General features: G+C 38.4%; 1 protein-coding gene across 7 annotated transcripts in view; it reads left to right on the forward strand.

Annotated features, from left to right (window-relative positions):
- The window catches only part of LAMA2 (laminin subunit alpha 2), a 648,848-nt gene that overhangs the window by 196,926 nt on the left and 427,989 nt on the right, over positions 1–23,933 (forward strand). For all 7 annotated transcript variants that reach the window (XM_043888304.1, XM_043888305.1, XM_043888300.1 and 4 more), the window contains one exon: positions 7,826–8,068. In XM_043888304.1, the coding sequence (XP_043744239.1) occupies positions 7,826–8,068 (243 nt within the window). The remainder of the gene's footprint in view (positions 1–7,825; positions 8,069–23,933) is intronic.

Genomic DNA, 23,933 nt, shown 5'->3' on the forward strand with positions numbered 1-23,933 from the left:
GTACACTGAGGGGAGGGAATAAATGTCTTGTACATTATAACTGAGTGACAGGTACAAATCATTTCAGTCTGTGAAATTATTGTCAGTAAATTTGTGTGAAGGGACAGGCAGACGGGGGTTGTCCATATGGACTCCCCACCAATCCTAGGTTTATTGAAATAAGTGTTAATTTGCAAGGGAGATAAAACTTATCCAAAAAGTAATAATTGAAGTCATTTGTAGGTTAATTGCTTTAAGTTTTAAATTTAAAGCATCATTTAAAAGCTTCTGTTGTTTAGTTCAGTTCATTCGTTCAGTCATGTCCAACTCTTTGCAACCCCATGGACTGCAGCACGCCAGGCCTCCCTGTCCATTGCCAACTCCCGGAGTTTACTCAAACTCAGGTCCATTGAATTGGTGATGCCATCCAACCATCTCATCCTCTGTTATCCCCTTCTCCTTCTGCCTTCAATCTTTCCCAGCATCAGGGTCTTTTCAAATGAGTCAGTTCTTCACATCAGGTGGCTATAGTATTGGAGCTTCAGCTTTAGCATCAGTCCTTCCAGTGAGTATTCAGGGCTGATCTCCTTTAGGATGGACTGGTTGGATCTCCTTGCAGTCTAAGGGACTTTCAAGATTCTTCTCCAACACCACAGTTCAAAAGCATCAATTCTTCGGTCCTCAACTTTCTTTATAGTCCAACTCTCACATCTATTGTTTAACCTTGATCCAATAGGTCCAGTAATAGTATTTTCAAAATCTGTCTAGAGATCTCTTCAGGTAATTTTTAAGGTTATAGTGAGCCACTTGTTTCCTGTGATTGCTTAGAAATTTTTGCTGGGAAGTAATTTGGTTAAGCTTCCCAGGTGGCACAATGGTAAACAATGTGCCTGCCAATGCAAAATATATAGGAGGCAGGGGTTGAATCCCTGGGTTGGGAAGATCCCTTGGAGTAGGAAATAGTAACTCACTCCAATTTTCTTGCCTTGAAAATTCCATAGAAATAGGAGCCTGGTGGGGTCACAGAGAGTCAAACATGATTGAGCATGCATGTGCACGCGCACACACACACACACACACACACGAATTTGGTTAGGGCTTCCCTGGTTGTTCTGCCAATGCAGGAGACACAGGATTGATCCCTGGAGAAGGAAGCGGCACCTCATTACAGTATTCTTGCCCGGGAAACACCATGGACAGAGGAGTCTGGCAGGCTACAGTCCATGGGGTTGCAAAGAGTTGGACAGGACTTAGCGGCTAAACAACAGCAAAAGAATTTGGTTACATGTGTTTTGGTGGGGTGGGTCTTTGAGTGAAGCCTCTATTAAACTCAGACTTTAGATGAATTTCCTGCATTCAGCCCCACTTCTCACCCCTGCTCTGGTCAGACCTGCTTTCGTGAGTTTCTGCTGGTCTTGACCGAGGGAAACAGCCTCTCTGAGTACTTCAGGCCGTGACCTCTGCTCTTCCTCTGCAGCTGACTCTCATGGACCTTCCAGAAAAAATAATGGACCCGCCTCATCTTCTTTGTTGTTGTTTTTTTTTTAATTTATTTATCCTTCTTTTAGGTCTCAGGTGAAAGATCAGCTAATTATATGAACTATCAACTCAAACACAGAGACATGTGTGTGTTTCTACAAGGCTTTCCAGATTACTCTAGTGGGTACAAAGCTTGAAACTCTTGATTCCGAGGATCCTTTTTGGTTCTAGTTCTCATTGCTTTCTGAATGCCAACATACCTGTATAAATGAATGAGTATCTAACACACATACTGCTAGAACTAATAATACACAGAAGTGTCCAAAACATATTAGAGATGGCATCAAAGTTTGTGGAAATGTTTAAATTCATAACATTGGCAAGAGCAGGCATTAGAATATTGCAGAGCCTCTTTCACAATTAAGCAGTTTTGTTATGTGGACAGCTATTGGCTATAGGCAGTTCACAGACAGATAGCAATAGAGGGATAAAGGCAGAGCTTATCAGTGGCAGAAGTTAGATGGCCATGTGTTCATCTCTTGACAAATTAGGAAACAGAAATGGAAGAGAGTAATTCAGGTTAAGTTCTAAGAGAAAGATGAAGTACTATCTTCCTCAGAGAGTGAAAGTGAAAAAGTCGCTTAGTCATGTCCCGACTCTGTGCAATCCCATGGCCTGCACAGTCAAGGGAATTCTCCAGGCCAGAATACTGGAGTGGGTAGCTGTTCCCTTCTCCAGGGGATCTTCCCAACCCAGGGATCAAACCCAGGTGTCCCGCATTGCAGGCGGATTCTTTACCAGCTGAGCCACAAGGGAAGCCCTGTTTATAATTAATTAAACACACACACACACACACACACACACACACACACACACACGGGAAGTCCTGTTTATAATTAAACACACACGAATGATATGAAGCTTTTTTTTATGTTTAAAAAACGTGGCCGTTTCATTTATCGTCACAGACCATTTTAGTTTTCCCTCTCCACGGCTGGTGACAGAGGTTGCAAACAATGCTGGTCGTATATGCCCAGTTGTTTGATTTTTAGTCTCAGAGATGTGACCTAGTCTGCTGTCCCATAGACTGTAGCCGGCCAGGCTCCTCTGTCCATGGGTTTCTCTAGGCAAGAATACTGGAGTGGGTTGCCATTTCCTCCTCCTGGGAGTGGTTTTCATTTCCTCAGAGAGAGTGGTTTTCATTAGTAGTTTTATGGCTTCCATGGGGGGGTCAGCCTATAGGAAACAGAGGCCCTCTGTCCTTTGTGCATCTTTGGGGCGTCTTCCTGTGGCCTGGCTCTTTTAACTGTGTTCCAGTGACACTCAGGAGTATCAGTAAAATCTCCAAAACACAATACTATTTGGTAGCATTTTTCTAGATCCATGATTCTTCCAAGGACAAAGGAACTGGGATAAAGTAGGTTCCTGAGAGTCATAACAGAGAGTATTTTTTTAAAAATGCAGACCCAGCAATGTATGTGCTAGAAATTGATCCTGGAGATCAGACTTACCCAAATGGGTTATGAGTGAGCCAATGTATATTCTGCCCTAGGACAGTGTGTAGAGTGGCCAAAGTTTCCTAGGCTGTTCATTCCAGGCTGTGAGGTCTCCTTCAATGATGTGAAAAAGATGGGAAAACATCACCATATATGATGGTCATTGAAGGTTGCTTGTTATTTTGGGACTGAAGGATTCTTCAGAAAGACTATTCTCCTTTTCCACCTTAAATGAATTCAAATTCTTAAACACTCTAGGAACATCTGATTTAATGCTACATTAGTGACATAGGATTGTGATTACATGATATTTTATTTTATTTATTTATTACATGATATTTATTTATTACATGATATTTATTGTGCATTGTAATGCACAAATGGAATATGAAATAGGAAGGTCTCTATGTTACTGTAAAATGTCAAACATTTGGCCTTATTTCAAAAGTTATTTGGAATTTTTTAGCCACCAATATGTAAAAAGTGCCCTCCTACAACAAAAAATTGGATATAGTGTATTGAGATCTATGATTCATAGAAACCTAGCCGTCTTAGTATTTTTATGCTTATCATAAGCTATTTGCTTGCTTTGCTGCATCCCATACAGATTTTTTTTTCCACCTGGAAATAAGATTTTATAACTAGTGATTTTGAAGGGTCTTTATGCTGAAAACACAAGACAGAATTAATTAAAGTAACATAGGTACACTAGAGAATTATTCTGTTGGAATCATTAAAAATTTGGCATACTTAGAAATTCAGTTAGAATTTTTACAATCTTTTTCTGACACCTTCAAAGAATGCTTCTTCTATTCATTGTGTTTTTCAATAATGCTGTCTACCACATTTTAAAAAGTTTATTCAAATACTACATGCCAACTAATTTAATTAATTTTGCATGAAATGTGAAAGAATCCATAGAAAATAAGTGAAAGAAGGATATTGTTTTGAAATGAGGTGACTTTAATATTCTTGAAGGCAATGACTGCTTTTCCCTGTCACTTAATGCTGGCTGTTATATTGAATTATAGAAAGAGTCTGTGTGGTTTCTAGTACAGCTTCTTTTTCAGAGCCAACCAGAAGCTCTGAAGTCATAAATCCATGTTGTAGCTCCAAGACAATGTGGCCTTTTCCTATATTTGCTTGCTGAGTTGTTTCTAAACAAAGTTCTTTATCCATACATCAGTGTATCTTTATTTTTCTTATTTGTACCTGCAATCTGTAATTATGCTTTGATATTTCTCTTTTGGTTTTCCACTGAAAAAAAATCTCTGTGCAGTTTTTTTTTTTTCTTCTGGATGGACATTTGCTAATTTAAAACATTTATAGAGATTCTTTTTTCCAAAGAACACATAGTACTTTATTATCTTTTCCATGGTTCTTACTTTGAAAAAGATACACTATGAAACAGAGGGGAAAAGAGTTTAAGACATTTTCTCAACTCATAGAGATATTAACTGAATGAACATGCAAGAAATGTATGTCTTAGTTCCTGCAAGTGACAAAATATGCTGATTGACTGGAATTCAAGTTCTAACAAACAGAAAGAATAGTATTAGTCTAGTAAGAAGTCATATGGAAGCATGTACACTGGTTTTGATTATTCAATTAAAGCTAATAAATGTTAAATATACATTATTTCAAAAAGAATTTTACTAAAGGTTATAGCACCTCTGCCCTTTAGGAGCTCACAATTTAGTTATTTATATTCTTTACCAATTTAAAGATTTTTGTCACGAATAATTTAGAATTACTAGAAATTAGGAGCAAAGTGTTTCAGATTTTCATAGAAACAACTATCTTTCTGTGTTCTATCAGATTACTCAGTAGGGTTTGTCTTTTAGAGAATTCATTTTTAAAGAGGTTCCATGTGTATGTATTGAATACAGTGTCTAAGAGAAATAATCCCTAATGAATAGCACCTAAAAATGCAGAAATAGCAAATACTCTAGATTATGTTTGGTTGGCTTCTGTGCATCTTTTTTCTGCCCACATAACCTGTATTGGGAGCTTCCCAAGTGGTACAATGGCAAAGAATCTGCCTGCAATGCAGGAGACAGGAGTTCTATCCCTGGGTCTGGGTTGGGAAGATTCCCTGGATAAGAAAGTGACAACCTGCTTCAGTATTCTTGCCTGGGAAATCCCATGGACAGAGGAGCCTGGCGGGTTACAGTCCATGGGGTTGCAAAGACATGGCTGAGTGACTGAGCATGCATGTGGGCACATGATTGATAGAGTATGTTCCATCTTACTCCCACTCTTGTCCTTTCTTTGATGCTTATTTTAAAAAATATTTCCTTACTTTAAGAATAATTTTATTAAAAACTGAGACATTTATGTTAATGCAATTAGTATAGCAGGATAGTAGAAGAATTTAAAAGCTCTTTTTCTCTCCTTGACTCCTTATCCCCAAACCCCATAGGTCACATCTTAAATATGTCCATGTCTGCCCTTCCCCACAATGTCTAAGTGTATTCCAGTAATTACAAATTCATACATATATGTACATGTCTGTCTACACTTATCTGTATACCTTTGTAAATATTCATAATATTTCCTATATGGAGTGATAGTACATAAAATAGAATGGTCAAAGCCCAGACTAATCAGAGTAGGTGTCTTGGCTGTTCCTTGCACTCCCTAGGTTACCCAGATGTTCTCTGGAAAGAGAAGGCATTTGGGAGGCTTGGACAGCAGTGATTTACCAAGTACAGAAGTATTTCAGTATTTTAACTACCAGTATTTACTTAACTGTGCCTAAGAGGCAAATGGTATCCTTACTTTTGCTCATTAAATGACTCATGATTTTCCCCTCAGTGCACACAGATAGAAATGCTCACGTTTCAGTAAGGATCTCAAAAGACCAGCATCAAGCTAGCCGGAATAGCTCAGTTAGGAGAGCTTAGACTGAAAAGACGAGCATCTGAGTCACCTCTTTCATTTTAAATACCAACTTTTCATATTTTTAAATTCAGTCCCTTAGAGTTTGTCATAGACAGTGTGCATGTATTCCTGAAAGTCTCATGTCAAAACTGTGAAGCAGAAAAGGTATATTTTCAGAACATTACTTTCAAGCTCCCCTCTAAACAGACCCATTAATCATCTTTTAAAAGGTTTGTCCTCCAATTGTATCTTTTCAGTGACCCCAGTCACCCACAATTTAGGGTTGGCAAACTCCCCATGTCTCACTGAATGTACTAAAAAGACCATATACTATTGCTTCTTACTAGCATACTTTTAATGTATCTCATTATTGCAATTTATTATCAACTCATAGATAGTGGAACTATACCTTGAAAGAAAGTTGCTCAGTTGTGTCTGACTCTTTGCGATCCCATGGAATGTAACCTGCCAGGCTCCTCTGTCCATGGAATTCTCCAGGCAAGAATCCTGGAGTGGGTTGCCATTTCCTTCTCCAGGGGATCTTCCTGACCCAGGAAAGACATATACTATTGCTTTATTACTAGTGTACCTTTCATATATCTCATTATTGCAATATATTATCAACTCATAGATGGTGGGACTATATAAACTACCTTATATCTACCTTTCTACCCAGGACATCACAAAAAAATGTCAGTCAGTAATGTTTATGCATTATTTTTTTGGACTTTTGGATTGGATTGGTAAAGATGCACATATGGACCATCACAAAACATCTAGAATATTTATTTTGTATGTATTCAGATATTATGTAGATTTGAAAGCAGAGGATTGCCATATTCCCCTCAGTGGTCACTCTGTTGACTTATAGTAATTTGATGCCTTTATTTTCTTTTCTTTTTTTTTTTTTTATTTTTTTATTTTTTTTAAATTTTCTTTTCTTTAACACATGTTTATCTCTTATACAGAAGGTATAGAAATGCTTCATTTACTATATTCCAGTTTCAAACAGCTGCTGCGTGTACTAGAATTTCTTCTCCACTATTTTCTATTTGGGAATGTGGAGGGATCGACACTGAGTGTTTACAGCCAAGCCCTTTGTAGGTACTTTTGCAGACATTGTTGCATTTGGTCTACACTGTCTCTCCATTGTGTACTTAGTATTCTTATTATTGACCCTAATTAACAGAAATGGGAGTGAGTGTTGACAAAGCAAAATAATCTGCCTGAGGTCACATGAATGTTAGGGTCACAATTTAAATACGGGACTGTGCCTTCAAAGTGCTATATTTTGTTTTGTTTTGTTTTCCTGGGCCACAGTAATGCCATCTAAATGGTACTTGTCTGGGGATTAGGTGATACATGTAACTGTCTTCTAAACTATCAAGCACTATTCACATATGGAATTTCTAACTCAAAATCTCCAACAGAGTAATGTGAGTAAATTGGTATGTATCAGATACTGTAAGTGATTGTGATTACAATGGAATTTCAAAAATTAGATGAAATGATGTTAATGAGTTGTTGGAGAACTAAAATTCAATTTTAACCTGTTTCTTTTAAAGTCATGGGTGTCAAAATGGAACATATCATTTTAGTAAAAAGGTATTAAATATGGAGATGTAACTGTAAAAATATTTTTAGAGAATACGATTTTGTTGTTTAGTTGTTAAGTAGTTTCCGACTCTTTGCAACGTGTGGACTGCAGCCCGCCAGGCTGCTCTATCAATGGGGCTTCCCAGGCAAGAGTACTGGAGGGGGTGCCATTTCCTTCTCCAGGGAGTCTTCCTGACCCAGGGATCAAACTGTGTCTTCTGCATTGACAGGTGGATTCGGTACCACTGAGCCACCTGGGAAGTCCAGAGAATATAATAGGGTTATGGAATAATACCCGAAGTAAAAGTATTGTAGCCTTAGGCCTATATTTGATACGCAGCAGTGAGAAACTTTGGAATTCTGAGTTACATGTTGTTGTCACACTTCTCCAGGTGTTCCAGATCGCGTATGTGATTGTGAAAGCAGCCAATTCCCCTCGGCCTGGAAACTGGATTTTGGAACGCTCCCTGGACAATGTTGATTACAAGCCCTGGCAGTATCATGCTGTGACGGACGCAGAGTGCCTAACCCTCTACAATATTTATCCCCGCACTGGGCCACCGTCATATGCCAAAGATGACGAGGTCATCTGCACTTCGTTTTATTCCAAGATACACCCCTTAGAAAATGGAGAGGTAAGATGAGAAAATTCACCCTCAATACATTTGAGATGGCAAAATAGGCCTGTCAGAAAGACTTGAATATATCAGTCACTGGTGTCAGGGAGATTTTAAAATAGGATTTAGCAGAAGTACATTTAAAATAAGTTATTAAATAAAAAGGAAAAACTGAAGGGTATTAGAATTTTAACTGCCTTCATCTAGTATGTATCTTCTGTGTCCAATAAATATCAGAGAAGAGGAAATGGACTTAAGTTGGAAAGTCAGTGACTAATTTTAAAGAAACTTTTCTGACAGTGAGGCTTGCTAGTTATTGAAGGATTGAGACCTTAAAAGAAACCTTAAATCTGTGTGTGCTCTAGTCTGAAGATAGGGACAAAAGAGATAAATTCTGGAAGAAATAATTCACATGAGGGACCTAAAGAGAATGAAATGGTCTCAGTTTTTATGTTTTTCTACTGTTGCTGCATAGGGCTGCAGTGGGCTTTCTTTCCTTTGTTCAAGTTTTGCTTATTATATGCTTAATTCAAATCTGTTCAACTTCTCCATAGCATCTTTCTTCCTGTGGTTAAGATTTTGAATTGATCCATTGTTTTTCAGCCACGTTTTGTTCATTGTTTCAGCCATGTTTTTCATGGTTTTTCAAACCATGACTTCACCTTTACCAACTGCGCGATCTTGAATCAGTGCCTTAAGTTGCCTGTGCCTCCGTTTCATCTCCCAGAAACTAGAAACAATAGCAATAGTTCTTGTTTCTTATGATTAAATGAGATTAAATGAAAATGTTTAAAACATTATAATAGTACCGACAAACACATGTACGTCGCTTTGTTAAGCATTAACTATTTTTGTTGCTGTTATATAACAATCGCCATTGAGATCGGTGGTCGTGGTGTTGGTAGGAGTAGCCCCCTCTCAAGTACCCAAACCTAGACCTCGTGCCTCTTGGATCTCTAGTTTTATTTCCCTAATCAGTCTCCCTTCAGTATATAAGGCCTAGCTCTTTTTGTCCTACTTTCTTATGTCCATTTCTGTTTATACTCATGGCTAATATTCTCTCCTCACCAGTTCACGTGCTTGAAGCTAGTATCATTTTTCACATCTATATTTTCAGAAAACCCATATTCATACACTATCATGCCCACCTCAAGCAATCTGAGATTATTTCTTTAAACACTTCCGGGAGTAAGTTAGATTTTTGACATATATTGATCACACTCTCTTTTGGCACTATTATTCTATGAATGTATCCCAGTGCCTCACTATATTTCAATTTCATGTTCAAAAATATCAGTTTTGGGTGAAGAAAATTCCAAATGATGCTCTCAGCAGAGATCTCAATCTGCCAAACAATGAGTCAAAAGCAGTGAGTCAAACAGCTATTCAACATGCTTTGTGCCCAGAGGCATCCAAGTCCTGGCCAGACTGGCCTGAGGATATGGGAGTAGGGAGGGAGGGCAAGGAGAATATATTTGAGTTAATTTGTATAATTTTTTTCTTGGATCCAGTGTTGACCCAGGACTAATAATTATGTAATATTTATAAAGCTATTCCTTATCTTTAAAAAATGAGCCAATTCAGAAATGTGTTTAACAATATAAAATGTACCCAGATATGTAACACACAAGTTGCATACACACTCCAAAGCATGCTGACACTACATAGATGGTGGGTCTCCTTTCTTTAGACTTTGTCAACTTACCAATGTGGAACAGATATTTTATTTGTTTGTGTTTAACTGGCTACACTGTTTTAGACACTCACTATAAACTAATCATTACTGTTGACTTTTAAGAACAACTTATTCAACTGTCTCTGTGACATGCTTTTTAAAGTCTATTTCTCTCATTGGAAAGTGAATGAGGTGAGGAACGGAAAGTAATTCAAAGTATTTGAAGTAGATTGATAGTATTTAAAAATATGAATGGAATCCAGACCTCTCCTGGAATATCTGTTTTATTTTATGCCTTAGTCTGTGAAACATGGTACTTTTTGGAATGGACAGGTTCAGCGAAGGTAGGGGCTGGCCTCCCAAGACTGCCAGATCAACTGGTGACAAAGTTGAGATAAGAATCCAGATCCCCTGAGTCTTACATTAGTGTTTCCTTCATACTCTAGTAAAGACTGAAAGTTAATTTTTTAAAAATCTTGGTAATTGCTAAACTCAAAAATGATTTAGAAGAGATATTGGCCTGCTGGATCCATTAAAGTAGGAAGATTTCTAATCCTGAGATATGGTGCTATAGAAGAATGGGATGAGAAGATTGGGTTCTGCTTCTGCTACTAGTTTTTATGGGACATTGAACAGGTCAGTTAATCTCTGAGTTTGAATTTCTTTAATATATGAATTAGTTTCATATATAAATTATCCTAAGGCATCTTTTGGTTCTAAAGTAGTACAGTTTCAGATATCACCTACAATATAACATTGGGAATATTTTACGTTTTCTGGATGCTTGTCTCCAATATTTCCCAGACAAGTGATTGTGAAATAAATCTTAGTATCATTAACTTTTAGTTTTAAAAGCATTCACTTTTAAGTACCATCTGAAATCTAACTATTAGGTGCTTATATTCAAAACTTCCCAGAGAAGTGACATTCAAGTAAGAAAAATAAACATATAAATGAGTAAATGCAAAATGATAGTATAAATGCCACCACAGAATTGTTTACAGAAAGTGGTAAAGTTCTTCTGGGTGAGTTAAAGGAACCATGCTGAGAAGATGAATTCTCAGAGTATAGAGAAACATACAAAATTTCGTAGTATTTCCAAAGTTTTGAAGACAATTGCAAATTTATTGCCAATATGCTCCAGACATATGACAGAATTCACTCCATTATTGAAGGATATTTTTATTTGGTTTGAATTGTAGGCTTGTTATTATTTTAAATGTACATAAATATAAGAAGAGGACAGAGAATCCCTGTGTCCCTTTTACCCAGCTCCCACTAAGGATAGTATCTTTCATAATCTACATTCATTTGTCAAACTAAGAAATTATTATTATTTATAAATTATAAATTACAATTATTATTGATACTCTATTACCTACAGATTTATTCAGATTTCATTCAAATTATCATTAATGATTTTTTTTCTCTTTTGGGATCCAGTTTGGAATAGGACGTTGCATTTATTGCATCATTATGTCTCTTAGTCTCCTCTAATCCGTGACAGTCTTAATCTTTTTCTGTTTCTCTTGACCTTGATCACTTTTTAAAATTGCTCTTTGTTGTAATGTTTTTGTTTATTTGACTGCACTGTGTCTTTGCTGTAGCCTGTGGGATCTTTAGGTACGGCATGCAAACTCTAAATTGTAGACTGTGGTGTCTAGTTCCCTGACTAGGGATCAAAACCAGGTCCCCTGCATTAGGAACATGGAGTCGTAGCCACTGGACTGCCAGAGAGTCCTAGGCCTAATCAATTTTAAGAGTACTGGTCAGATTTTTTGGTAGCATATTACTCATTTTGAATTTGCCTACTATTTGTTAATGATTAGACTGGGCTTCTAGGTTTGGGGGAAAAATACCACAGAGGTGAAACAACTTCCTCATTTCATCATTCCTATTTATTTTTATATCCACATCTCCTGTCTATTTCCTTTTTATTGGTTTATTAGTCTTACTCTTTTCTAGATAGGATTTTATTTTAGACAGTGCTATCTAGATATTTACCATGATTTGAAATGTGTATTCTTGACTAAGCATCAAATGATCATTTGCTTCCAGATCTTCAAAATACTCTTGAAATATGAATTTAAGTCAGAGAATAAGAGAAATAACAGTGGAGTATTTTTAAGACTTTGGAAACTTGGATTGGGAAGATCTCCTGGAGAAGAGAAAGGCTACCCACTCCATTATTCTGGCCTGGAGAATTCCATGAACTCTATAGTCCTTGGGGTCGCAAAGAGTCAGACATGACTGAGCGACTTTGACTTCATTTCACTTCACTGTGAATAAGGCATTAAGAAATAAACATACATCAGTGATAACACACTAAGCAATAATGTTTATGTTATAGGTACAGAAAATTAATAGAAAATAGTCTTCTGTGACTGACATCAGATCTGTTGAGTCTAAGGTTTATTACATTGTCACTTGTCTGCAGAATTTTGGAGACATGTGCCAAAATGTTTAGAACATTCCTGTATATCATGTTTTAGATGAAAAGGGCATCATTTTAGAGCCGAACAATACTTTGGGTGAGTTCCTCATCAATATATTAAAGGATATCATAGCCTTGACTTCATCATCTGTATCCAAACTTCAATACTATCCTCTGTCCATATTATAATTGAAAGCTATTTAGCCTTTCCTTACGGCCTCTTGAGTCTTAGCAGCGGCATCTCTGCCTGTTTCTTCAGTATTGTTCGTTGCTCCAGCCACTCCCACTCTCCTGCCCCCACCCTCTAGCTTGGTCCATTCTCTGCCCTCTACCTCACTTTGCCTGCAAGAGATCAACAAATGTTGATCATGTGGATCCACTGGAAAGGTAGGACAGGGCACACACATCCAGCCTTCTGGATGACTAGGTTCGCCTGCATCCAAGGAAAAGCGTAGCCCTTCAGGTACCATCCTGGGCTTGCACCCAAAGGGAAAAAAGGGAATTCACTGAGCTGTGAGATCATCACATCCCAGGGCTGGCAAAGAAAAAGTAATACAAGGCAATGAAGACAATGGTAGACCCAGTATGTTGTTATCCAGACTATAAACAGAAAGAGACTTTGAACAGAAGCCTTCCAAGAGCTTCATTTGAGAAAGGCAATTTGGTGTCTATCAGTACCGAGAGAGGGCTCGGCAGGAACCCTGCTTGCCTTGCTTTGTGAGAATGGTCCTGAGCTCCAGAGTAGGAGTTGTGTGGTGTAAAGTAACAGATGGCAGCGGGCCTCCATCACTTTGAGGCCAGCCAAAGAGAAAAACTGTGGTGGGCACAGCTGCATGGACGTCCATCACCAGCAGTGCCATAGGGAGTCAACTCCGTCCAGAGCTGCTGTCTGCCTAAGCGCGGCCTCTGCTGAAAGCGTTTGTCCCGGGTGCTATTAAGAACTGCTAACAGGAACCTCCACTTGAAGGCACCACTGTGTGAAATATGATTGCACCCCTGCGTGTGTGCTAAGTTGTTTCAGACATATCTGCGTGTTTGCTACCCTATGGACCGTAGCCCACCTGGCTCCTCTGTCCACGGAATTCTCCAGGCAAGAAAGCTGCTGCCGCGGTAGCTGCTAAGTCACTTGAGTCATGTCCGACGCAGTGCGACCCCATAGACAGCAGCCCACCAGGCTCCTCCGTCCCTGGGATTCTCCAGGCAAGAATACCGGGGTGGGTTGCCATTTCCTTCTCCAATGCATGCATGCATGCTAAGTCGCTTCAGTTGTGTCCGACTCTGTGCAACCCGATGGACAGCAGCCCACCAGGCTCCTCTGTCCACAGGATTCTCTAGGCAAGACTGGAGTGGGTTGCCATTTCCTTCTCCACCAGGCAAGAATACTGGAGTGGATTGCTATGTCCTCCTCTAGGGGATCTCCCCGACCCAGGGATAGAACCTGTGTCTCTGATGCGTCCTGAATCATTGGGGCCATTTGAAAGAGCTATTTCTGGGACCAGGGTTTTTAATTCAGTAGTTTGGGAAAGGCTCAGAAGCTCTATGTATATGTTAAATAAGTACTCCTGGAGACTTTGATGCTCCTTGCCTTAGCTCATTGTTCAGATATTTCTAGCTTTCCCAAACCCTGGAGATAATAGATCATTAATATTTAGAGAAAGAGTATCAGACATGCTAACTCCTCCTAACTGAGGAAAGAGACTGATATTTTCCATCAGGAAACATCATTGGCTTTGGTGGACTGAATCTGTGGGTGGGTTTGAGTTGAGTAAATCAGCATTGAGCTGTCCCTAAGTTATAGATAATTGAAGGAGCGGCTGGGACAGGATAATCACATTGATAATACTGACAAGAATGGGGCTGAAGAGATGGCACCACTTTAGGGTTCCTAGAATTAAAATCGTAGTGATTGTGTTTCTGTTATATGAGGCTCCTCTTTCTATGACTGGGATTATTACTTTTATTTGGATTGTCACTAGACTGATAACTAAATATTCATGGTTACCATAGTAATTTTTGCTTCAGCTTCCTCATACAGACACCTTTAAGTTATTTACATATGATTTCCTCTCATTTTTACCGCAACCCTTCCCAGCTCTTGGGACTGCAACTCAATTGGAACTTAGATTCCCTTTGATTCTGCTTTTGAAAGATGGCAGGCTTGTATAGAAATTCCCTAGAGAAGCCGTCATTAATTCTTGAAGATACCTTTTTTCCCTGTAAACTGTGTGTAGAGCTTTGATATTATTTTGATTTCATATGTGACAGAGTTTTATATATACAGACAGAATATTTTTTCCCCTCTTTTCATCACCTGACATTATGGTGATCCTTAGAATTGCAAATACTGGAGAATGAAGAAACAAGTCCAACACTGTGTAAAAAAACCTTTAATGAGATTCTTCTTTGATGTGATATTGTTCAGGGTATGGCATGATTGCATGGGTGAGTTTTTGTGGAACTGCAGGAACGGAAGTGAGGAATCAACCTTTCTCAATTACCCTTGGAGTTGCTTCCTTACGGAGAAGCAGCAGGGTGTCACTAATTTATATTGGTTATGAATAGAGATTTGGGGAAATAATGATTGGAGGTTTCAGACTTCCTTCCTCTAAAAATAATTCTTGCATTAACCAACATGGAGTCAGTTAGTACCTGGAGCAGCAATGTGAAAGTGCCTCATTACAATGAGTTTACATGGCTTCCTTCAAAACCCCACTGCATATTTTAACTGCAGTTGAAATATACAGAGCACTTGAAATGTTTTGGAATTACAAACACAACTCATTTTAGGTAGCTGTATTATATTTCAAAAACATGCATGCCTTTGACATTAAGATGAAATTAAAAGATTGTATTCCTCCTTTCTATTAGTCAGTTTATAGACTCCTGCCAACAATTCAGTGCCTAGAAAATATCCGTAAATCCTTGTTAAATTAATACAGTGTTACTGAAAAATCAAAGCCCAGAGAAATCAAACAAGAATGGAGTCTTGAGGAGATAACACCAATTTTTAAAAAACCCTTTATTTTGTATTGGGGTATATAGCCTATTAACAATGTTGTTAGTTTCAGGTGAACATTGAAGGGACTCAACCATGCTAATACATGTATCCATTTATCCCCCAGATCTTGAGGAGATAACACCAATTTTTAAGACCTGATTATCTCAGTGTTGTAAAATAGGGTCTTCCATGATTCACTAAAATGGAACAAAATAGGCTCATGTTAGGCTGGGTAGGAAAGTTCAGGGTTGTGGTAGAAGACACACAGAAACTCTCAGATATAGCTCTGCCACTGATTAACCAGGGGGCTTGGACAGATGAATCAACAATCCAGTGTGTGCCCCAGCTAGTTCACATGACTATAATGTGTTAGTCATTGCTCAGTTGTGTCTGACTCTTTGTGACTCCATGGACTGTAGCCCACCAGGCTCCTCTGTCCATGGGATTCTCCAGGCAAGAATGCTGGAGTAGGTAGCCATTCCCTTCTTTAGGGGATCTTCCTGATCTAGGGATCGAACCTGGGTCTCCTTCACTGCAGGCAGATACTGGAGTAGGTAGCCATTCCCTTCTCCATGGGATCTTCCTGACTCAGGGATCTAACCTAGATCTCCTGCCTTGCAGGTAGATTCTTTACTATTTGAGCCACCAGGGAAGCCTTCATTATGACTATAGTGACGATCAAGTTAAGTCACTTATGGTAACGCCTCCTTGTGATCTATATAATAGGACAGTAGATGCTCTTGCTCAGTAGCTAACATTGGCCTAAGCCCCCCACCCCCCAGCGGTGAGATGTCGGATCAGTCAGTGCCAATGTCACTGTTATATAAGGAAATCTGCAAAGGGCAAAATAAAATTTAATTCCCTGATGGATCAAGGCTTCCCCAATGGCTCAGCAGGTAAAGAATCTGCCTGCAATGCAGGAGACACAAGTTTGATCCCTGGGTCAAGAAGATCCTGTGGAGGAGGAAATGGCAACATGCTCCCGTGTTCTTGCCTGGAAAACCCCAGGGACAGAGAAGCCTAGCGGGCTACTGTCCAAAGGGTTGCTAAGAGTTGGACACGACCAAGCACACTGGCCCGTTGATGCAGCTTATACATTTAATAATTTTTTCCCACATAAATATTGTAGACACATGTGCACAAGTTTCAAGTTTTGTGAGCACCTTGTAGAGGAATTTCAAGGAAGCTGGGTAACCCAAATCCCACTTGTACTCATTGGAACTTGTCATAGTGAAACCTGTTAAAGTTCTCTATACTGGAAATTATATTGTTAGTATTTTGAACTCTAATTCTAAAGCACATTGAAATTATAAAATTATGAACCAGGAATTTGTTTTGTTGTGTACATAGAGAGGAAAAAGCTATTAAATGTACAGGAAGTTATAAGAAGCATTTGATACTTATTTTGAGGCTTTTAGAATCAAGTCTGAAGTCTTGAGCAAACATTCCATAATAGAATGGTAGAATGGCAGGTCATACTAGACTTAATGTTGTCATCATTTTTTTTTTCCACATTACCAAGGTAGGGAGTCTTTCAGTTAAAGTGTAAATCCCACGGGAAGGAAGAGGATTTGTGGGTACTGTTGTTATTGTTATCAATAATGTTGGCAATGACCATTTTGGGTATGGTGCTTCATCAATTACAAAGTGCTTGTCATGCATTCTTCCATCTGAACTTTACCAAAGCCTTGAAGACACTTGAAGTCAAAATATTTATCATTCTCATTTTATTGATGGAAGTTAAATAACTTGTGTGGTCACATGATGATAAAAATTCAACGTTAATCTCTGATCTAGGTCTGGCTCAAATTTTCTGATGGCAAATCTCATAATCTTTCTACTTCATAAACTGAACCCTTTGGTCCCAATCAGCCATCTTCTAAATGTGTGTTTATTTACCATTTGTCACCAGGGCTGTGTGACATTGTGTGGTATTTAAGTGCCATGCACCATCTCTACTGGGAAAAAGCTGAAGACCTGAGTTGGTTAGTTAATTGGTTTCACATAGTAAAGATAATATGCTGTTATCTTTATTGCAGAAGTATACTTGAAAATACAACAAAGGATCTTGAAACTATTAAAATAAACTTCTGGTCCTTAGGGAAACTATTTCAATACTAGAGCTATCATCAGAAGTCCTTGAGACAGGTAACCCAGGAGTGGAATAGTTATGATAACACTTTACAAGCAAACCTAAAAAGGTACCAGGAGCTGCTTTACCAGGCTCCCTGCTATGAAATGAAACTGGAGAAAAACCTACTGCAAAGCATTTTAGCCTGAGGATGTGTACTGTTTTGCACTGTGGTGGGCTGAAGGCAGTCAAATATTTTCATTGGAAATACCTAAATGAGTAACTGCTGAATTCTGCTACGTGTGAATCACATTAGACATACAATTTAAGCTCTAATCATGGGTAGCAAAAATCTTATGATATTCATTTTACAACGGAGAGTGGCAACCCTGGCAAGATTACAAGTTAGAAAATTATATTCCTCTTGTATAAATTTGTTCTTCAGGTTCATTCAATAATAATAATTTATTTTCTTATTCAGCAGATAAGTGCCTTATAAAAGCAAGCTTACTTTCAGGTTGAGCCATATGAAATTGCCAATATTTGACTGGTTTTAGACAATAAATATGCAGTTTCATATGGTTTTAACTAATGTACACTAAAGCAAGAATGGAAATATTTGCAGAGATTTAAATTGTCCTCAACATAACCTCAGTTGAACACATTATTTTAGCAAAAGCATTAAAAGGAAATAAAGTCCCTTCACTGAAACAATAATTTATAGTAATTTATATTAGTTATTTTGTGAAGGTTTTTTTTTAAAGTGTGTTAGTTATATGGTAAATAGTAAGCTAAAATGAATCATACTGCATTTGTTTCTTGATTTTGAGTGAGGAGGAGAACAGCAAAGAGCACTTTGATATGAATAATGAAGTGTTACATCAGGTACCATGGGGAGCCATGTAGGAGTTGAAGATATATTGGTTACTAGGAATAGGTTTGGGAGCTGAGTAGTTTTGGCTCATAGGATGCAAAACATGGTTGTGTATATCTGTGTTTCTACACAAACACATTCCATTGGCCATATATGTGCAGCATAATCATGCGAGTCACTGTTAGTTGGGTCAGGAGTGAGAGCTACCACCTCCTCAGAGGCATTGCAGATAAGCAGATATTTTTAACCCTGGCATCTGTCTTATAGCAGTTATCCACTATTCTCTTCAGAGCTTCCACGAAGGCTCAGTTGGTAAAGAATCTGCCTGCAGTGCAGGAGATAAGAGTTCAATCCCTGGATCAGAAAGATACCCGAAGAAGGAAATGGCAACCCACTCCAGTATTCTTGCCTGGGAAATCCCATGGATGGAGGAGCTTGGTAGGCTAACAGTCTGTGGGGTCACAGGAGTCGGCCGTTACTTAGCCCCTAAACCACCACTACTCTTTTCAGTATGAATTACCCTTGTCATAAGATTATTGGTGACAATTCTTTTTTTTTTTTTTCATTTATTTTTATTAGTTGGAGGCTAATTACTTTACAATATTGTAGTGGGTTTTGTCATACATTGACATGAATCAGCCATGGATTTACATGTATTCCCCATCCCGATCCCCCCTCCCGCCTCCCTCTCTACCCAATTCCTCTGGGTCTTCCCAGTGCACCAGGCCCGAGCACTTGTCTCATGCATCCAACCTGGGCTGGTGATCTGTTTCACCCTAGATAATATACATGTTTCGATGCTGTTCTCTCGAAACATTCCAATTCTTAAAGATTATGTTATGGGGGGGAGTCATAGCAATGATTCCATTTTACTTTCTTATCTCTACATTTGTTCTTTTTGTCAGTGGGTGAAAAAACATTTTGTTCTTCCTCCTTATGATTTGTTATGTTGCATCCATTTATCTCATAAAGATAAAATTTAGTATTGAATTAGCTGCAGTAGAGCAGGTTACACATAAATCACTACAAAGCCACTGCATTACCAAAAAAGATAGGACATAAAAAATATGGCCAGGATACAGTTTCAACCACCAAATGATTTGATATTATGAATAAATGTTGCAGGTATATATAGCCTGTGACTAGTCCTTAACATTTAGCTATTGTTTTTTTCAATTAACAAATACCGATCACCAACTATGTTGCAATAAGTCTCTTAGGTTTGGGGGGATAAAAGACATATGTGAGGGGGTAAGATAAGAGATTCAGTAAATCAGGGTGGTAAAGGCATGCGTAGCACAGATAAATTCTTGGTTACAGAGGGGGTGGGGGGAGAAGAATGAGAATGAATGGCAGTAACCTGTCACTCTAGGGAATGAACGGTGCCACATAGAAAGCGTGGGGGAGGGGGTGATGGAGACAGGGTTATGCTCGTAGCAATTGCTTTGACTCACCATGATTACTTCAGCTACTGAATATCTGAATAAATTGAGTAGAGAGACTGTCTATATTGAACTGAAAAACAGTTTCAGAATGAGAAAATTCAATTTTAAAGTTATACCCGGAAAAAAACCCAAACACCTGCCTTGCAGAAACATATCACAGAAACAGATTTTAGGGCAGCAGAATTCTTTCCTGTACAATAATTATGGCTAAGTGCTTGTTAAAAATAAAAAGAAAAGGATGCTTATCAGCCCAAGGAATGAAAGCACTTTACTTTTATAAAATGTATGCTGTTTTGTAATTCTTTTCCAATAAGACTCAGGTACTGTGGGGTTTACCCTTTAGCATGAGGGACCTTTTACTCCAGTTGTGATGTCTGAGTCCATTTTTTTCTCTGTTCTAATCAGCCTTTTCATCAGGAGGTAACGTTTTTACAGAGTATTAACAGAGTATTAACCTCCAAGTTACTGCCAGAAATGAAGCAGTCCACTTGGTAAAATATCCATGTACCCCTTGTTAGCAGGGCTCTACACTAAGGAAGCATCTACATTTTTCTTGAGACAATAGCTAACTGAAAACATCAGAGACCTGAGAAAGAACTAATACAGCTGTAGGAAGAAAAGCCAAAATCAAAGTACTGCCCTTGGCGTTCCGCATGCATGGGCTCCGACTATCCTGTCATCTTATAAGGGACTTGAGTATCTGCTAAGATGCTAAGATCATGGCCTCCTGTCCCCCCATCACTCTATGGCAAATAAATGGAGAAACAATGGAAACAGTGACAGACTTTATTTTCTTGGGCTCCAAAATCATTGAAGATGGTGATTTGCAGCCATGAAATTATAAGACCCTTGCTCTTTGGAAGAAAAGCTATGATCAGCCTAGACAACTTATTAAAAAGCAGAGATGTTACTTTGCTGACAAAGGTCCATCTAGTCAAAGCTATGGTTTTTCCAGTAGTCATGTATGGATGTGAGAGCTGGACTATAAAGAATGCTGAACACCAAAAAATTGATGCTTTTGAATTGTGGTGTTGGAGAAGTCTCTTGAGAGTCCCTTAGACTGCAAGAGATCAAACCAGTCCATCCTAAAGGAAATCAGTCCTGAGTATTCAGTGGAAGGACTGATGCTGAAGCTGAAGCTCTTACATGTTGGCCACCTGATGTGAAGAACTAACTCATTGGAAAAAACTCTTGATACTGCGAAAGATTGAAGGCGGGAGGAGAAGGGGACGACACAGGATGAAGTGGTTGGATGGCATCACTGACTCGACGGACATGAGGTTGAGCTAGCTCTGAGAGTTGGTGATGGACAGGGTAGCCTGGCATGCTGCAGTCCATGGGGTCGCAAAGAGTCGAACACGACTGAGCAACTGAACTGAACGGGCAGAACATCTGCAGATTTTGGTAGGTAGTCCCAGAACCAGTGCCTCGTAGATTTCAGGGACCATTGTAACTCATTTGTCCGCACTTATATTGTGCTGTCTAGGTGCTATGACAAAGTCTCTTCTAGTTATTTCCAGGCATCTGATGTGTACTGAACTACTAACACGGATGACGTTAAATACAGGCAAACAGATGAATGAAAGCACCTCTCTGTGACCACCTTACGAATATCTAAACTTGGACTGAGGATCATGAGCAGTTTTTTCAGGAAGCCAGATCATTGGGGCAGTAGCAAAATGAGGGGACATGGTATCCAGGGAATGCAATCTTCTTATCCACGGAGCCATTCTGCTGAAGTTGGCCGAGGCTCACTAGTGTCTTCATGGTCCAGAGGGGAGGGGTGCCCAGGATGTCGGGCACCCTCAGCCTGGCCCTGATGAAGGCTCTGCATTGGTGCTGTGAGGAGAGATGTTTCAGGGCATTTTATCTCTATCAGTGGAGAAACAGCACAGTTGGTGCCTCACTTTCATTTCTGAAAATAGCACAGGTGATTTTTCAGCCAAATGAATTTTTATCAAAAGAGGAAACAGAGGCAGAATGTGGAAAGAGGCTGATATCAGCTTAAAATATGCAAAGAGTTGTTTTAAAATAATAAGAGAAACAGTATCCCCAGGCACTTTAGAGTCTAAAATTGGAGGTAGATCAAATAATGACAAATAGGATATTCATCCTTTAAAAAGAGGAGATGCATAAAGCATAAGGTAAATGCAAATCAGTTGAAAAGATATAAAATAATTAGGTAAGAGCAATCAGTAAAATGTGTGCCAAACCAAACAATACTTTGATATTCTGGTCTGGAATGAGGATTTGGGGTTATTTTGAAAAATAACGTCACTATGACTCTGTCCAGAACTTAACAGCTGCAGAAACAGAAGTAAACAAGTCATCCTATTAGAAGATGGGAAGGTTAACGAACAACTGAAGACTCAAAACTCAATGAAATTCTTCTTGGTGCTCAGTGATATGATTACCATGTATACAAGTCCCTATAGGAAAACTACAAAAGAATGTTTCTAGAGATAGGAATTCAAATACTATTTGTTCATCTGTTTGTTTTTAAATCAGATAACAAGAATGAAGATGAGGTAAAAGATGTTTTCTGTATTTGCTTTTAAAAAGTATCTCCATATTTTATAGTCCATCATTTAACATAAAATCTTTTCCCACTGTCATAGATCATTAAGTAAATGACGGATACTGCTGTTGTCCAAGCATTGCTAAAAGCTATTGAATTCCATGAGGGAGGGAAATATGACTTATTCTTTTTTGCATTTTCACGTTCCATAGTTTATATCATGTATTATATATATATATATATCACATATATAAATGTACACACATTTATATATGTGTAAAGTCTTCCGTGCCAGCAGCCAAATTGATTTATTCTTGCCTGGGAGTAGAATGTGGAACTTGACTTAATCTAGTTTGACTATCTTGACCAATAAACCTGATAACTTTCATATGTGTAACAGGAAAGTAACACTTTAGAATTTTTTAGTATTTTCATGTGTCATTCATTTATGTGCTAAAGTGACATTGAACTCCCAGGAAAATAAAGAACAAATTCTTAATTTGAATTTAAACATTTACATAGGAATATTAATGTTGGTCACTCATTCATGTCCGACTCTTTGTGATCTCATGGACTGTAACCGGCCAGGCTCCTCTGTTCATGGAATTCTTCAAGCTAGAATTCTGGATTGGGTAGCCATTCCCTTCTCCAGAGGATCTTCCCAACCCAGGGATTGAATCCAGGTCTCCCGCATTGCAGGTGTATTCTTTACTATATAAGCCACCAGAATAGATAAAATATATTTGTATGATAGTTTTTGAGTCTCATATCTCTCGGGGGTACCTAAGAGACCTATACTTTTTCTATCTGAAAGTAACACATAAGCAAAATGCTACAGAGACCCCAGAATATTATCTGGAAGACTGTGCATTAATTACTCATCAGGAAACTTAATTTTACAACCCAATTCTATCATATGAGAGAATAATTTCTAAAAAGTAGAGAAATACCCAGTCTCCTGTAACTTAGCAAAAAATAAAATTGGTATCTTCACTTTGATTTCTCTTTTGAAATTAATTTCCACTTTGGTTTTCTTTTGCCTCTAGTGCTCTGGATGATCATTTTGTAGCATCTGGATAATTTTATGTTAACATCTGGAATTGAGAGGTTTTTTTTCCCACTTATCTGCTGCATATAGAATACTTCTGTAAGAAATGTTATTATCCCAGCTGCTGTTTATTCATTTCAAAAAGACATGGTTAAGTGAGTGTAACAGCCTCTAAAATTCCCGAGGAAACACAAAGCATGTTTAATACAAAGTCCTGCCAATTGACTGTCTCTCCTACCAGCTTTTCCCATGGCAGACATGGTTGAGAACTGTATAGGAGGAGAGTTTTGAAAGGTAACAGGTGGTGTCCTTGAACACATGGCCTTTGAAATCAGGCTTGGTTTGGAATTTTGGTTTGGTGGCCAAGAGCTCTGTAACCTTGGGCAACTCTTTGAAGTTCAGTTTCCTTATCTCAAAATGGAGAAGTATAAATACATGTCTTCTAATGTTGGTCATGTTAAATTAGGCAATTTATATAAATTATCTGGATCAAGGTGGGGACTTAATAGGTGACAACTGTTATTAATATTACCATTTAGTTGTGTGCATTATGGAGTGCAACTTAGAATTTCTTCTTTTTCTGACCTCCTAGGGCTTTTATGTATCTAATCAGCAGTTTGGTAATTTGTACAGGTTTTTGAGAACTGTGATGGAATCTTTTCATTTAAAAAAATTTCTCTTTAAATGGAAAGAAATGGAAGGAATCAAGCTAGGTAAAGGCATTATTGAGGAAATCAGAGAACACTTCTTTCTGAGCTTCTATAGCACAGGCTATGGTGTGTGCTTAAAACGGAACTTGAATTTTTAAGCAATTCTTTGG

Source organism: Cervus elaphus, chromosome 26 (genome assembly GCF_910594005.1).
Source record: "Cervus elaphus chromosome 26, mCerEla1.1, whole genome shotgun sequence".
Classification (NCBI taxonomy): Eukaryota; Metazoa; Chordata; class Mammalia; order Artiodactyla; family Cervidae; genus Cervus; species Cervus elaphus.